At 51.9% G+C, this 16,478-nt stretch overlaps 3 protein-coding genes across 3 annotated transcripts; 1 reads left to right on the forward strand and 2 right to left on the reverse strand.

Annotated features, from left to right (window-relative positions):
- Positions 1 to 1,603: 1,603 nt before the first annotated feature.
- Positions 1,604 to 5,605, forward strand: CYME_CMB071C (bromodomain protein 103; the record flags this gene model as incomplete). Its single annotated transcript, XM_005535114.1, has 1 exon — positions 1,604 to 5,605. One exon carries the CDS (start codon positions 1,604 to 1,606, stop codon positions 5,603 to 5,605), a length of 4,002 nt encoding a protein of 1,333 aa, XP_005535171.1.
- A 1,442-nt stretch (positions 5,606 to 7,047) lies between these two features.
- CYME_CMB072C (similar to cell polarity protein tea1p) lies at positions 7,048 to 8,874 on the reverse strand (the record flags this gene model as incomplete). Its single annotated transcript, XM_005535115.1, has 1 exon — positions 7,048 to 8,874. The coding sequence occupies one exon, from the start codon at positions 8,872 to 8,874 to the stop codon at positions 7,048 to 7,050; it is 1,827 nt and encodes a 608-aa protein (XP_005535172.1).
- A 1,882-nt stretch (positions 8,875 to 10,756) lies between these two features.
- CYME_CMB073C (similar to ribosome assembly protein RRB1) lies at positions 10,757 to 12,184 on the reverse strand (the record flags this gene model as incomplete). The annotated part of the gene is made up of 1 exon (XM_005535116.1): positions 10,757 to 12,184. One exon carries the CDS (start codon positions 12,182 to 12,184, stop codon positions 10,757 to 10,759), a length of 1,428 nt encoding a protein of 475 aa, XP_005535173.1.
- Positions 12,185 to 16,478: the final 4,294 nt, after the last annotated feature.

Below are 16,478 nucleotides of genomic sequence, written 5' to 3' on the forward strand. Positions count from 1 at the left end.
CCGTCTTTCTTCCGCAAGTCCTTCTCCCCCGGGAAGGTCCTCACGTAAGAGTAGAAAGAAGTGCGTTCATTGTAAAGAAACAAAAACCCGAGGAAAAGTATTGAGAAGCAAGTCGGGGATCCCGGAGGCTTGGTGTCGCCGGATTTCCACAAAAAAAAATGTGAAAATCCTCTCCTCGCCGACCATCGAGCGAAGAAGAGCGAGTGACGAAGAGGAAGAAGAAATGTATTGGGGGATATGCAAGAAAAGATGTTTGTCCAACGGTACGATGACGAGACTGTAATGGCACAGAGGGCACGAGTTCTATGAATCCTTGCATCGATGAGTTCCACCGGAGGCAATAAATACATAGAGCTCTTGAATCGGAACTTCAGTGCTGCCATCAACATTAGGAGATGTGCGATCCTGAAGACGAGGCTCAAAGAGCTGATGCGATCCAACACCATGGGATAGCCTCTCAGGTTCGAATTGTGCCAGGATAAACTAAAAGCAATAGCGGGCGGCCGGTCGAGAAAGGCTGGCAGGTGTCTGTGAATGGACACGTATTTACCATCCACGTTCGTGAGACATTTTTGTTTCACTGAAATTCATGTTTTTTGCACACACAAGCACACGCTGCGTCATTCGATAGAAAATTATCGGAAAGCGATGTTGTCCAAAACGGAATAAATGACGGGAGCAAAAACCAGACCCGAGAACGAGTCGAGAAACTGCGATTCGTTAATGCTCCCCTCGTGTTAAGCGCTGATGCACCCTTCACCGTTAGCGATCACCTCGACGCCGCAATTCCCAACTCAAGACCAATCTCGATGCAAACAGAACAGGAGGGAGCCTCTGCAAGCATATCCCTTTAGAGTTATTATGCAGCTTTTGAGTGCCGTTTGGTGCATAGCCATGAATGGACGCGTATTTTTCTGACGAATTGAATCAATCATTTAACGTGACAAGTTTCGAGAACCTCCGGCTTGAGCTCGTAAACAAGCCGCCAATAAACTTAGTCGAGTATGCATTCTCGCCAATCCAGCGGCGCGAAATGCTGCCCCCACATATTGTCTTGAAGCACCAAGATCGAAAACTTGAAGCATGGGTGATTTGAATAGGCGACACGTAAGGAGTGGAGAGGACCATATACTAATACACTAGAATCGGGTACTTATTCCCATTATTTTACGAAATCTTGTCCGATTGCGTCGAAATCCACCTTGACTCCGGTGCAGTAACAAATTCCAGCAGCAAAGCATCAAACGAGCCACCGCGAAAAGACGTCTGAGAATGCTCGAATTCCTTTGATTTCGTAAGGCGTAATTGCTGCACCTCGAATTCCAAGTGTATATAGTTCTATAAGATAAATAGGAAAGAACTGATCCGCTGGAACAACGTGAACAACTCAGTGTTCCGTTTTTTTCTGACACAGGTGTTGTCCCCTCTGAGGAGATCATGGGAGCCCGCCCCTTCTCTGCCACGAAACAGCACGATCGCGGTGTCACGCATGAATCGCCAAATGGCGCGCATCTTCGCCTTGCTGAAGCGTGCATGGTTCAGGTGCGCTCTCTGGGTCTGCATCCCAGCAACTTGAGGGACTTCTACGGCGATAGAGCGTCTCATGGATGCTTGTGCAAGACACAAGCGCTTAAGGAGACTCGATAATGTCCAGTCAGGTAGTTTTGGACCGGATGAGAGCCTTAGAGGAGTGCGTGAAACGCGCGAGTCTGTGTCCACTGGACAGAGGCCTTTGCACTTTAAACTGCCTCGAAATCGGGAAGCTCGAAGTCTCATTATCGCGCAGAATCGTCTTGAAAGCTCCTTGGGTTCAGTGCAGGTTTCTCGCAAGGACTTGAGCTCAGCTTCTGCGCTTCAGCACGGCCGCTACACGCTTCGGCGGAATCGCGGCCGCGTGCGGTACGCTGACCAGCAGTCCTCTTCAGAGGAGGTCGCGAGCTCTTCAAATGAGTCTTCCCGAGTGGAAATGAAATATGCAAGGACCAAAAGATCGAGAAGAACCATGCGTAAGTGGTCTCAAGGTTTCAGCGAGCCTCAGACTCGCCGACGACGTGCGACGTGGAACTCGTCGGACAGCTCTTACGAACCGCAAGAATCTGGGAGGCGCACAGGTAGGCGGAAAGCTCGAGACTCTTCTGATCTGATTGATAATGAATGTACTTCGAGCGAGGAGGTTAACGCGATGTTCGCTGAGGCGGAAGAGAAGGAACTTGCAGAAGAGGAAGAGCTCGAGAAACAGATGGAGCGCGAGCATATTGTAGTATCTAGCAGTGACGGTTCGTCGCAGGAATCAGATGACCCTGAAGATGACGATTTCAAATACCTTGAGCCGCGACGATCCAGGCTGAGAGCGCGACATACGATGATATCGGCAAAACCTGCATTGTCCGCAAGTGGAGCGGAGGCTTGTAGGGAGCCCCCCTCCGTGGAAAGAGGCACAAAAGGAGGATCAAACAAGACTATAAGAGAGCTCAATACCAGGACAGAACGAGCGTTTGGAGTGAATCCACTGCTTCGTAGCTTTTCTCGCTCTCGCCCTGTGGACTTGGACTCCGACTCAGACGCTGTGGATCTCGACGAACACACATGGGGTGAACGCGAACGTCGCCGCCTTATCTCCTCCAAGAACAGTATACAGCCCGTCAACATGGAGCTAGGCGGTACAACGAGTGGTAGCCTCGCCGGAAGGAGCCCCTTTCGTGGTGTCTCTTCAGAGAATACGGGTAAGGCTGCTGTTGAACCGGTGAAGATAGACCCAACGCTTAGCTGGGAGCAGATTGGAGGTCTGGACGACTACATTCGAGCGCTCAAAGAAATGATTGTTTTACCACTTCTGTATCCCGAGGTCTTTGAGCAGTTCAAGCTGGAGCCACCGAAAGGCGTGCTGTTTCACGGACCTCCTGGCACTGGCAAGACTTTGATGGCTCGTGTCCTTGCAGCAGCATGCGCGGCAGGTACACGAACTCCAGTAGCATTTTTTATGCGGAACGGTGCAGACTGCCTCTCCAAGTGGGTCGGAGAAGCGGAACGCCAGCTGAGATTAACCTTTGAGGCGGCCAAATCACACCAGCCAGCGATTATTTTTTTCGACGAAATAGACGGCCTTGCTCCAGTACGGTCCAGCAAACAAGACCAGATTCATTCGAGCATCGTCTCGACGCTGCTAGGCCTCATGGATGGGTTGGACGCCCGTGGGCAGATCATTGTTATCGGAGCGACGAATCGCATCGACGCTGTGGATCCAGCACTACGACGCCCTGGTCGTTTCGATCGTGAATTCGTCTTCAGTTTGCCGAACACCGCAGCCCGCAGACGGATACTTGAAATACATACCCGTGACTGGATGGAGCCGCCCCCGCGAGAACTGCTAGATAGCCTGGCAAAGCACACTGCGGGTTATTGCGGTGCGGATCTGAAAGCGCTCTGCTCTGAGGCTGCCCTTTATGCTCTGCGGCGTCGGTATCCTCAAATATACAATTCGGTGGAAAAGTTACTCATTGATCCACGACGAGTCCAGGTAGGTGAAAGCGATTTCATCAGTGCGATGTCCATGGTCGTACCGACTGCACACCGCTCTTTGCGCGTTTTTGGTCGACCGCTCGACAAGGAGCAATCCATCCTCCTTGGCCACGAGCTGGAAATGATTGTACAGCGCACTCGTGAAATGAGCATGCGTTCTCTGTCAGGCAAAGGAGGGCGGTTGCTGATTTATGGTGCCCCAGGAAATGGACAGACGATACTGGGGCAAGCCCTACTGCACGAAATGGAGGATCGTGTTCTGTATACCATGGATTTGCCCTCTCTGGTTGCCGATGCGTCGGCTCGTACACCAGAAGAGGCACTTGTAACGACGTTTCGTGAAGCATTGCGATGCCCGGCTGCTGTCATGTATATACCGCACCTCGAGCTATGGGCAGGGCAACATCGAGAATTCCTACGGAGTTTGTTGCTCGTGAATTTACGGGACCTACATCGAGACTCGCCTCTCTTTGTGTTCGCGACTGCGGAAACTGACCGGGATTTGCTTTTAGCAACTCAAGAATCCGCGTCGCTAACAAGATGCGATGATGAAGTCGAACCGGACCTCGCAGAGATCTGTGAATTCTTTGTGGCAGAGAGCGACGCTGCATACTTTGTAGGGAGTCCACCAGAACATGCGCGTCGGCGCCTGTTCGAACCCCTGATCCAGCAAGCAGCATCACCACCGAGCTGTGAGGCGGACTCGCGCGAAGCCGCCACCGTCGACCCGCAGGTGCTTGAGGAACTACCGCGCGCACCCATTCCTAATTCCCCAAAAGCAAATCCGCGAGAAAAAGATCGTCTCATACAGCGCGAGGAACGCACTCTTCGCGAACTGCGACTTCTTATGCGTGACTTTGTGGAGCGCCTTCTTTCCGATCGAAAGTATAAGCCATTTTGGAAACGAGTGTCCTCGTCAGAGGCTCCTGACTATTACGAATTGGTGAAAGATCCGATAGATCTTTCCACAATTTTGGACCGGGTGAACGCTCAAGAAATTCAGACGATGCATGATCTAGTAGCTGCATTTGAGCTGTTGGCACAAAATGCGCTGCAATACAATCCGGCGGATGATGAGAAGGGAATGCGCATCCGTTCGAAGGCGACTGCTCTATTGGATATCGTCCACCGCTGGGCGGATCTTCTCATGGATCCCGAGGAGAACGAGGAGGAGTCCACGATTATTGCCGAATGCGCTGCAATCGTAGAGCGCAGGAAGCACGAACGCCGAATCCTGCAGTTACAACGACGCCACACCCGATCTCTCGGAAGCGATGGCGTCTTGAGCATTTCGGAGGCTGCCCACCTTGTTTCCCAGTCCCGCAAGCACCACCGCATCCACGAAAGAGCCTCTGACACATTGCATGGATCTCTCCAAGATGAGCAGAACGGCCCTATGCGTGCGTCCCAAAAAAATTTCGAGGATATCGAGACGCAGCCAAACGCCTACCTTTCGTCGATGGACAACGCGCACCCGCATATCAACGGGAGCGCTACGGAGTTCGCGCCTTGTCTTCGTCAGTCAGAGGGGACGAGCTCGACTTGCTTTCCCCGCGATGTGCAATGCTCACCACTGAGAGATGGATTCGCGACATCCGAAATGGCGACGCCAGCAGCGTTAATCGTCACTCATGATACCGGACTTTCGGCTGGAGATCGCTCCTCCACACCAGAAGTGCAAGAACAGACGTTGAAGGGAGTGCCCAGTGATTCGCCCAGAATTGTAGACATTTCGTCCAAGGAACTCGTGCAGGAGATTGCTCATACAGATTCCGAAATAACGAACTCGGCCACTGGAGCGCTGCATGACGGAAAGCGCCCTAACACGCAGCCCACAGCAAACCAGATGCTCTCGCCTTACATCAGACCACCCGACTCGATGCTTCTCGATACACTGGAAACGATCATAGCAACATCAGCTGGTTTGTCCGCAGAAGAGCTGATTCGCCTCTATGAACATCTTGCGCACTGCGTGCGACACAAGCACGCACGCACTGGAGATCGCATCGCAGTGCTGTCCGAGCTGCGTGACATGGCTGCACGCAGTCGGGCGCCCGTAGATGCGCTACGAGAGCCATCTCCCTGATGGCAACTCTGATCCGTTGTGCATGCGCTGCCTCTGCGCTTCAGGTGTGTGCGCGCGGGGAGCGCACTGCCTCGAGTCGAGCGCTGGCGCTTGCACACGCATCTGGTGATCCGTGCCGAGGTTCTCGCTATGCGTGAAATGGCATTGCGTGCATGCCGGGATCTCGCAGGTCGCAGCTCACGCATGACGTGTCGCTCGTTCCGCTGCTGCGTAACCTGGAGCGGCCTGGGCCCTCGTTTGATGAGGTTAAGGTGCTCTTGATGGTGCAGCAAATGTACAAATATCGAGAACGGCTCGTGTTGGGAAGCAGATGCGCACCATGAATACGGTAAGCTACTCAGTGGTGGTGGGACCTTTATCGAGCACGACACGGTCGCTCAGAAGCATGCGTTTACATGCTTTGCGGAATACATATGTACAAAAAATCCAGATTCTTTTGCGAAAGACCAAGCGTATGAGGTTCCGCCAAAGAACGAAAGCAAATGTCATGAATGGATGGACGCGAGTCACAGACCGGGATGCGAATCACGACGGAAACATTGGCGCGGTTCCTTCTGCTCCCTAAAGGCCGTGATGTGTAAACCAATTGTTCTCGCGGATCGACGAATGGTTTCTGTTGGCGTTCTATGCAAGTCGCACAGCGAATCGATGTTTGAGAGAAAGATGGCAACCGGACTCGCACGCCCGCTACCAAGACGGAGCTTCGACGGGATCCCCATCCGAGTCAGTAAAGACGCTTCCATATCAGCGAGGCCGTCCTCTACCGCGGCGACTGGCGCGAAAGCCTCCGATGGAACACCATTCAGCTCTTGAGCGCCACAGTGGAATCACAGCGTCTTGCTCGCGCCAGTGGGTGACACAGACTCGAGGACCATTAAATATTTGAAAAGGTATAATGGTCCGCTCGCTGACTACCGCCAAATGTCGTACAGTCATGGAATGCTTGCATGGTGCACCGATGTCGCCCAGAAATGGAATGCAAAATTGTTGAAGGGTGTTCGATGCTTGAGACTCTTCGACGAGTGCACGGCGTGCATGCGAGAGCACCAGCAAGCACAGCAGCTGCTGAAGGACTGAACCATCCCCTAAAGGTCGACATATACTGCGCAGAAAGCGGGATGCAAGTTTGACGCCCGGATCTTACAGCGCAAGGAACCAGTTCATGAAGATTTCGAGATGTGGCTAGCGGACGCAATTGCCGGCCCGATCTGCTTACTCGGATCAACGGCTAGCATATTGGTGCTTCTAACATCAAGCAGGCTTCGTGAGCGCACGACAGTAAAATTGATGCGGAAACGTAACTTTCAGTGCCTGTCAGCAAGCCCGAAGCCTTTGCCTCAGAAATTCCATCCAGTCTCAGGGCACAGCATCCAAGCCGAGCACTTTTGGATGCGCACATACAGCTCGTAAACGAAGCGCTGCCGTCATCGAGCGGTTGCTCGCTACGAAGGACTCGAGTTCCCGAGTTCGATCCTGCCAGGGGTCATGTCGTTTCTGCTGATTCGCCGCATTCGCCGACGGCGTCTCCTGCGACGAATGAAGAGCACCAGGAGGCCGACAATCAGTGCCGCGACCGCTGCAGAGGCTACCGTCACAATGCTCGCGATCGCAGCAGTGTCTAGTGCGTTTCCGCTGCTGGGTGCAGTCTTATCACCAAGTTGCTTCCAATTCATCGAGAGGGCATTGCGGGAGGAGCAGCCCATAACACGTACAGGTGTGCCCGTTTCGCTGGTCAGATATTTCGCTAGATCCGCGCTTTGAATTCTTGAAAGGAATCTACCAGCGAAAGCAGGTCCAATAAGCATGATGTACTGAGCGAGCGTTCCGCGCGCGAGAGTTTTCCCATGACCACCGCCACCGGAAGCCGTCTCATAGAGCACGATGTCTAGCAGTGGAATCGACGAACTTGCAAGAATTTCCTGTACGCCCCGTCGCAAGGACGAGTCAATTGCCACGGTAAATTGTTCAGGAGCATACCACGAGAGTTTCGGAAAGTATATCAGAACATACATGGGCAGAGATCCGGGAGTCGTGGGTAATCCTCCTCGCAAAGCGCGGGCAGGTGCCTCTAAAGGCCTCTGCCTCCATCGCATTCGCCAAATATCTCCGAAGACGGTCTCGTTGCCGAGGCCCCCAATCAACACTAGACTCTCATCATTCACGAGAGTCATCGTGTGGAAGCTGCGCGCGAGGGGCGTATCAGAAGCTGCAGAGCTGTTACACTCTTGAAGTCTTCGCCAGTTTGCCGCACCTCTGCCGTCAATGTGCACCAACCAGAGATCGTTGAGAGGAACCAATTCGCCCGGATGGCACGCTGTCCGATTACCCGAACAAGTGCGGCCTCCAAACAGAATCCAACTCGGATACTGCGACAACCAGGAGGGCGCGCGAGTAAGGGTATGCCCCTCGCGCGGCAGCGGCAGCGCTTGTGAATCAGCAGATGGAGGAACGTTCTGCCACTCTCCTGATGCGGTGCGGAATATCCATAAATCGTTGAAGACTCTGTATTCTGTACTGCTGCCATTGATTGAGGCTCGAGAGCCACCGAAGTATAACGAATCTCGGTCGGAAAACGGAGCAGCTGCAGCGGCTGCCCTGGCTGCTGGATAAGTAGAGTCCTGCTCTGGAGGCCCAGACTCTGCGCAGCTCGCCCCCATACGAGTCGGAAAAAGGATATTCCAGGTGCTCTTCGGGAAATCGAACATAAACACGCACCGCGAGTAGACTCCATTTCCGATATCACCACCAAAGTAGAGTATCTGTTGGCCGCGCCTCGTCATAGATATGGCTTGTTTCTGGATCGGAATGATGCCGCGACCCCATCCTGACGGCCATAGCGAGCTCATTCGGTACAATGGAGAACGCTCGATGACCTGCATTCGATCCGCCCAGTTCATAGGCCGTCGAAGAATGTCCAATAAGTAAAAACTGTTCGTCAACGCTTCGCTGTCAGCAGTGGTGGTGCTGGCATCCGCGTCAGCTGTGAGGCCCCCGAAAACGACGAGACGGTGGCCCGCAACAACCGCCGCTTGGAAACTTCGAGCTGCAGGTACCGATCCATCGGCCAGCTCAGATCTGCACGACTCTGAAACGGGGTCGAACAGAAATACATCGCCAAAAGGTGTCGCGTCGAAACCGCGACCGGCGTATATATAGACCAGGTCTGTTGTTCCGTTGAAGAAACTGGGTGCTGAGTGACCGTATCGAGGCTCTAGTGGGTAGTGACTGCTGCGCAGTTTCGACCATTCCACACAGACAGCAGCGACCATGGAACAAAGACCACTACACCCGCTCGAAGAGGATACTTAAATTTGCGGAGAAACAGATCGCTGCTTGCGCCATGTGCTACCCAATCACCAGTATGAACCATTTTGGAACCTAAATGTATATTTAGTTTCATTATAACCCCATGGCGGCACGTGCGGAGACTTTTGACCTGATCGTTGCTCCTTGCGTAAGGCGCTTGTAGTCTCCCAAATCAATCGTGCTCAACCCCCAGGTGCAAATAATCAAATGCTTTTGTCGCGGTTTAAGGCAGATGCATTCGATGGGCATTCATTTTCAAAAATTAACAATCCAAGGGAAAGGTATTGGCATGGAAGTCGAGGTTCCTGAAAGCTTGGTGTTGCCAGATCGGTGAAAAATCGGAAAAAACTTTTCTCCCAACAATCGAGCAAAGAAGAGCCAGTGCTTGAAAAGAAGTTGAAAGGGAGGCGGTCGAGAAAAAAAGTTTTGCCCAAAGGGACGATGACGAGACTGTAGTGGCACAGAGGGCATGAGTTCTAGGAATCCCTCCACTGGTGCGTACAAGCAGTAGCTAGAAACGCGTGTAATTCGTGAGCTGCGACTTAACCGCCGCCGTTAACACCAGGAGATGTGCGATGCTGAAGACGAGACCCTCAGAGCTGACGCGGACGAACTTTGTGGAGCAGCCCTTCTTGGATCGAATTGTACAAGGAGTTGAGGCGGAGAGCATGCTGCCGGTCAAAATGACTGGGAGGAGTCTGCGCGTGGGTAGATATGTGTGCTCCCAATGTTCCTAGAACGTTTATCGTTATGCTGAAGCGCATGTAAAAAGTAGTGTTGAATTCTTTCTTGTACAATAATGTGGTGCAATTTGCTGCACCCACGAGTTGAGATGAAAGAGAAAGATCAAAAACATTCAGAAATGCGATGTTTGCGCATACTGCACGTTAGGAAAGAAGAATGCCGGAGGTTTGTACGATGAATTGGATAATGACAGCAGTCAGTTTACGAACGCTCGGTCGAATGCATTCCAAATCATCTTGATTCTGGTGACGCTGTAAAGTTCAGCTGCAAAAATCGATGGAGCAACATCGAGAGCGAACAGAGATCCCTCGAAGTACTTATGAATTCCCAAGCCCTAATTGTAGCCCGTTGTATGCCAAGGCTGTATAAAAGTTCCTTGAAACATCGAAAGTCCGGAATGGAGCGAGCTGTTCAGTGGTTAACTTAAATCTTAAACGGGTTTAGCACTGCGGTCGCATGGGCTATAACGCACTCCATGTCCATGCCGCCGTCCCTAGCATGCCACATCCTGCTCGTAAGCGGATGCTGAGCATTTACACAAGTTGATTAGTACGCATCGAACAATCAATCCTTGCCAACGAAAGGGAGCTGATGCCTCCCCTTCAGCGCTCCGCATTTACAGATGGTTGCGATGAAAACGCTGGCAATTCTACTGGAAATCACAGGACGGTGGAACAGGCTTCGTTTTACTCGAAGCACAACTCTGGTCACGTATTTCGCTCCGGCACTCTCACATTGTGGCCACAGAGCGTATCACTCACAGCTTGAAACGCGTGCTGGAGCCCATGCAGTATGCGTCTTCGGATGAATGAGCGCTGCGGAAGGTTTCACTCAGACGCCTCCCGGAGCTGTCCTGTTAACGGTTGAAATTCATATCATAGAGCAGAATTGTAAATCGAGCTCTTGCACCTCTTGTGGCACAGGGACTGATAAGCGCTTCGCCCTCAATGCTCTTTATTCATTGCAAAAAGCAAAGCTCCCAAACGCTACTGGATTGAATGCGTACAATGCAGAACCAAGACTGTAGCGTACTCCCCGATGCTACGGCATCGACTGCCACTTTCATGCTTTACATCCTCAAATGCTGCTGCCAGCTGGGGTCTATGAGTTTTCGGCATAGATATTCGAGGGAAGAAGAATATGAAGGCCAACCTGCCCCAGCGCCGCCAAGCAGTCCATCTGGGAGGATGTTTCAATCCAATGTGCCTCTTTCGCGGATTTCAAACCCTCGTGCAGAAATAGTAGCTGCGCTGGAATGTCATCTACAGAGTCAGACGATGCCAACCCGTCACACTTCCGGTCTAGTCTTGCCGGGTCTTCCTCAAATAGTGGTTCAAGCGACAAGTCCCAGATGCTAACGGAGCCGTCGCCACATGTCGCACAGAACATCGAAGGCTCGATTCTGTTCCACTCGAGGGAATAGATCGGATCCTTATGGTATGAGAGGCTCGCCACAGGCGTCGAACCTTCGATACTGCCGCTCATCCGCAGGTCCCACACGTGAATCTGCCCTTGGTCGTCCCCTGATATGATTTGCTTTGGATAGCGGCGGTTCCATGCGATGGCGTTGACATCACAGGGATGGGCTTCCGTCAGTTCTATAGCGGGACGATTCGCGGCCCGAAGATCGAGCACTTTAATGGAACGATCGCATGAACAGGATGCAATTAGAGACGGCTCCGTTGGACTCCACTGAAGATCTTCGATTGAAGCACCATGTAATCTAAGCATCCTGTCACCGTTCGGTTGCAAAATTGCCCAGCCCGATTCGTTGCTTTGGATGATAGCGAGCTGACCATATATATCACCGACAGCTAGCATACCGACTTGGAGCGTCGACCAATCCAGGGCGAAACCCTCCTGGCCACTTCTATCCAGCAACCGAAAGACGGGTTCAGTTGGTAAGGCTTCGCGGAATGGGACCGTATCCGCCGCTTGTGGAGGTAGCGCGGTGAGAGCATCGGCAAGGTTGAAAATTGACACCCCGGAAGACTCCCCCCAACAGGCTGCAACGTGTGGCGCCTGCGGCAGGCAGCGGACCCTATTCGTGCACTCACCACGTGGTATCCTTACAGCGCTGATTTTCGGTCGTCGCCTCCTTGTGGATCGGTCATCCGCTCTCTCGAGATCACTCGAGTCAACTACGATTTCACTTTCTGTTTCAGAATCACTGCCAGAACTGCTGCTCGATCCGTCGCTTGCGGTTAAAGCTAGTCCACTCAAGTGCAAGAGATAAAGAGCATTCGCGTCTGCAAAGCGTGCCTGCGAGCCTAGCAGGAGCCATAGTTCACCGTCGTCCTTGAAGTTTTCGGGGACGCGGCACCAGTCGAAAGAGAGACAGGGCCACTCCAAGGTAAGCCGATGCAGCTGTTTATAAACGCTCAAGTCATAAACAGTCTCCGTAGACTCCGTATACACAGAACCTGTGCCAGTCTTTGTCTTCCTCCTGCAGGAGGTATTCTTGCTCGCGCTCGTCGAAGGGAAGTTGCTCCGCTGGGCTGCTCCTTTTCGCCGGAGACCTTTTGGCATGCTGCTTTCGGAGCTAGGCAATAGAGTCGAAAGGCAAACTATGGACGTCGCTGCATAGCGTCTCAGTCTGCCGGCGAACGCCAATGCTGCTGCACGCAGTCAAAATGGACGCCAGAACCGCATCGAACGTGCACTACATGAAATGTTTCCATCCATGGCATTATAGAGCGGAACGAGTTCCAGCGAGGTAAGACGGCCACACACAATCAAGCATGAGCGTCTTCTCGCTGTCATCAACACAGGCTTTTGCCGGGTTCTTTGTGACGAGTTCCTTCGTCCCTCCCTTATATCCTTCTTTGAATACGTCGGTCTCCCCTTTCCCTCGGCATCTGTTGTCCGCAGACGGAGGAGGTTCATGGCAGCGTTACTGTCCAGACTCCGCACGTTCCGACTGTTGGCCGCACACTTCATGCGCACGCAGGCGTTGCAATCTATTTATCGCTTACTGCACTCATTTTCTATGTTTACGGCCTCGGTGCGCCTCTCGCAGGGATGACACCTGCTTATGGTGAAATTCCCTCACATTTCCGCCACATATTCTATCTAGAGCGCCGCCACGTAGCGCGCGAACGCGTGCTTCATCCGTCGGTATGTGCCCTTGACATGCACAGGAGGCTCTCTTCAGTGCCCCCCTCTGTTTGGTCGTCTGGTACGGTACCCCACGATCACGGGCTTGCTGTGAGCGATTCCAGGGGTGCGTTTTCTGTCCAGCGCACACGCGAGCACACGTTGTTCCATTCGATGAAGGATTCGTCGAATGCAATACTATCTCTGATGAAACAAGAGCCGGAAGCAAGGTCGAGACTGAAGAACAATTCGAAACGTTTCGATGCATCTACGCTCCGTTCGTGCAACCAGGTGACGCACGCTTCACCCGGGGAGATCACAGCAATGACTAAAGGCCGAGTCCGGGACCCGTTTCCGCGCAAACGGAAACTGCGGGAGCCCCTGGGCATCATACCCAGTGAGATGTGTGGTGCCGTTGTCGAAAGCCGTTTCGTCGATAGCCACAAAGAGAGGAGGATTTTTCTCGCGAACGCGATCGATTATTTGACGTGAACAGCCCAGTGAAGTTGCAACACGAGCTTGTGAAATAGCAGTCGAAGGATGGCGTCTTGGCAAGCACTTTTCCTCGTCCATCCAGGGGCGCGACATGCTGCGCACGCGAGTTGCCCTGAAACAGAAAGATCGAAGACTTGAAGAATGCGTGATCTAGGCATGCTATGTGTAAGCAAAAGAGAAGTGCCGCGGCACGTACGCGTCGAAATGTTTTACGATATCGGCTATTTTATTAGCCCGCGTTCGAGCGCGTCGCGAACCATTGTGATCATGGTCATGCGAAGTATTCCCGGGGTAAAGACTCGGAGGCATCACATCGGAAAGACGTCCGCGGATTCTCGACTGTTTGCGAATCCTCACGCGGTTATCGCTGCTTATCGGATGTCGAGCATGTACATCCCAAAAGTTCGGAAAAAATGAATGGCAAGAATAGAGTACGCATGTCAGTTTCCTTTCTTAATCCAACACGAATATCGAGCTTGAAACCCTGTCCTGGACTCTCTCTCGAACAGAAACATCGTAGGGAGAGTATGGATGAAGGGCCTTTTACGCAATATCTGAATATGCGGAGCATCTACCATCGTCAATCTGCATCTTAGGCCTTGGAGTATGCAAACACGATGACCAAGGCGAAGCAGAGCGAACGCGATCGATTTTTCGAAGCGGAACATGAAAATTTCCACTGTTTAGTGTAGAATCAAAATGGGTTTTCACAAGTTTCCAGCAGTGCAGAACAGTTGGTCTTCATTTTCAACGCAAACGAAGGCGCGGAGTACTTGCGTTCCAGTCTATATATTTATTGCACCTACTAAATCGGCCACAACATGGAACAGTAATTTTAACAGTACGGAAAATCACCCTTCCCGCAGAGCTTATTCGTCCCGACAAGAGGCCAGCACCTGCTAAACCGTATGGCGAATTCAATCCAAAAATTTTTCTGACTTCCAGCGTCAAGAACGCAGGGCCTACGTATCTTGAGGTTAAAATGTTCAAGTCGAATTTCACTCGAAATACACGGTTCTCGGGTAAGATAGGAATCAATGGTTCCAGAGTTCTCAAAATCGGGATCGAATAAACAAAAAGAGTGGGACTGCGATCTTCTTAGAGTTTTCATCTCAATTTTGTCGCACCCGCGCTGCGGTGCGTACAAAGAGTGATCGAAATGACTATGCAAGATACCATAGATATCGAGGTCGGATTGTCCGTAAGTTACATTCTTTACTAAACCGTGCATGGATCGCTGCATTCCTCCTTCAGGTACGTATACCATAATATTCAGATGGTTGAGAAGCACTGAAAGAAAGAAGTATATGCACTCCGCGTCGAAAAGCGATATTTCCAGCGACTACTTGGTGGCGATGCTAGAAAATAACCCGTGGATCGAGTTAGGGAAAGCAAAACCTGCGATAATGGCTGCCACAGGCGTCCTTCTTTCCCACAAGCTTGTTCGTGTGATCCTAGAACACTGGGATACAGTCTCAAAGAACGAGTCCTAGTTCATGCGCGGCCATCATCCACCGAAATCGGAACTATAGTGTTCCTGGCACGACGCGATCCGTAGAAAGCAGAAGATCGTCGGTTTGTTTTTTCAGTCGATGAGACTTGCTTCGGACGACACGGTCGGAGCGTATATGGGCGTTCGTGGAGCAGGGCACCCATTGTGTGTATCATCTAACTCGAAGAGAACGATCACATCATCATCTGTTCTAGATGCAGTGGATTCATTTGGCGGCCTCAGTTTCGCTCGTGGTGGAGGCTCATGCAACAGCACCCTCTTCTTTGAATCATTGAAGACTTTTCCCTGATGTCAAGCGTAGTCCTGCTATCGGACAGCGTGACATTTTACCATTCCCTTGCGATCGAGCCTCTGCCGATTTTATCCGGATAGGTCTGCTTGCCATTCCTCCGTGCTCTCCGTGACTAAACCCCATCGAAGAAGCGCTTTCTATCGTGAAACGTAACCATCGCTCCATTGGGTGAAGCGCTGAAGCGTTCAGCACACGGTGACACACCAGGGCACATGTCGTCTCGCTTCCGCAAGTCCTTCTTGATCCGTGAAGATCCTCACTTAAGGGCATGAAGAAGTGTGTTCGTTTTGAAGAAATACAATACCCGAGAGATGAGCTGGGGTGCACACTTCAGAACGTCGAGATGAAGAAAAGCCAGCGGAGCGCTTCGCTGGTAGAAAAGCACGGAGTGTTGAGAGAGCAGCAAATGGCGCAGACGGCACGTGTTCGAGGAATCCCGCCACAGTTGTGCTCAACGAGAGGCAAAAAAAACGCATGAAATTCTTGAACCGAGACTTCAATGCCGCTATCAATTTCAGACGGTGTGCGTTGCTGAAGACGGAACCCGAGGAGCTGAGGAGGTATAACTTTGTGCGGCAGCCTCTCCCGGCGGAAGTCTATGAGGTGAAGATGAAAACGATAGCAGTGGGCCGGTTGAAAGAGACTGGGAGTTGTCCGCGAATGGGTATTAGTTCACCTTGGAAAGAACTGAAACTATCGCTCCACCGATCGTATGCAGCGGCCGCTTTGTGCGTTCCCTCTTTTCAATATATTGAGGCAAAATAACACTCCGGAGGAGCTTTGATAGTTCGCTTTCGTCTGAAGACTTTCATCAGAGTACAGTGGGCTCACTGTTTGAAGCTCTCGCTGAAGATAGCACTTATCAGTCATTGATTGCAACCGTTCCCAAGATCGGATATCGACTGTTCGGAGATGATCTTGTTCCCGGTACTATTGGGCATGCTTAAAAATACTTCCGCACACTAGCGCACTTTACGGAGCAGATTTTCGTCCCGCTGCAGCTGAATCTCTATGGAAGTATCACAATTTTAGAGGAGCCGCAAGAAACCCAGCACCACTCATTACTACGAGGGAGCTCTTTCCATTCGAAGCACGCGTTCGACCTGCGTTTGCCTCGCACGCGTAAGCGTGACGGCTGACGCGCTCCTACAGCAGCGACTCTCCATACTCAGGGCTGCTGGGCCTTTGAAGAGCATCAACGGGCGGCCAGAATAGAAGACACATCGCATGTAAGGCGTCCGACATGCGCTGTCCGCATGCTCTATGTCGTGAAAATACCAATATCGAACCAGGAAACAAGCACTCCGAACATCATGGGCATCGAGCAACGACTACAGCGAAGACCTTTCCACGCATGAGACTAACCTTTTCAATCCAGCCCGAAAATGGAATTTCATTCAGTAGAAAAACCGTGAAGTACACGCTTG

This window comes from Cyanidioschyzon merolae, chromosome 2 (genome assembly GCF_000091205.1).
Source record: "Cyanidioschyzon merolae strain 10D DNA, chromosome 2, complete genome".
Taxonomy (NCBI): Eukaryota; Rhodophyta; class Bangiophyceae; order Cyanidiales; family Cyanidiaceae; genus Cyanidioschyzon; species Cyanidioschyzon merolae.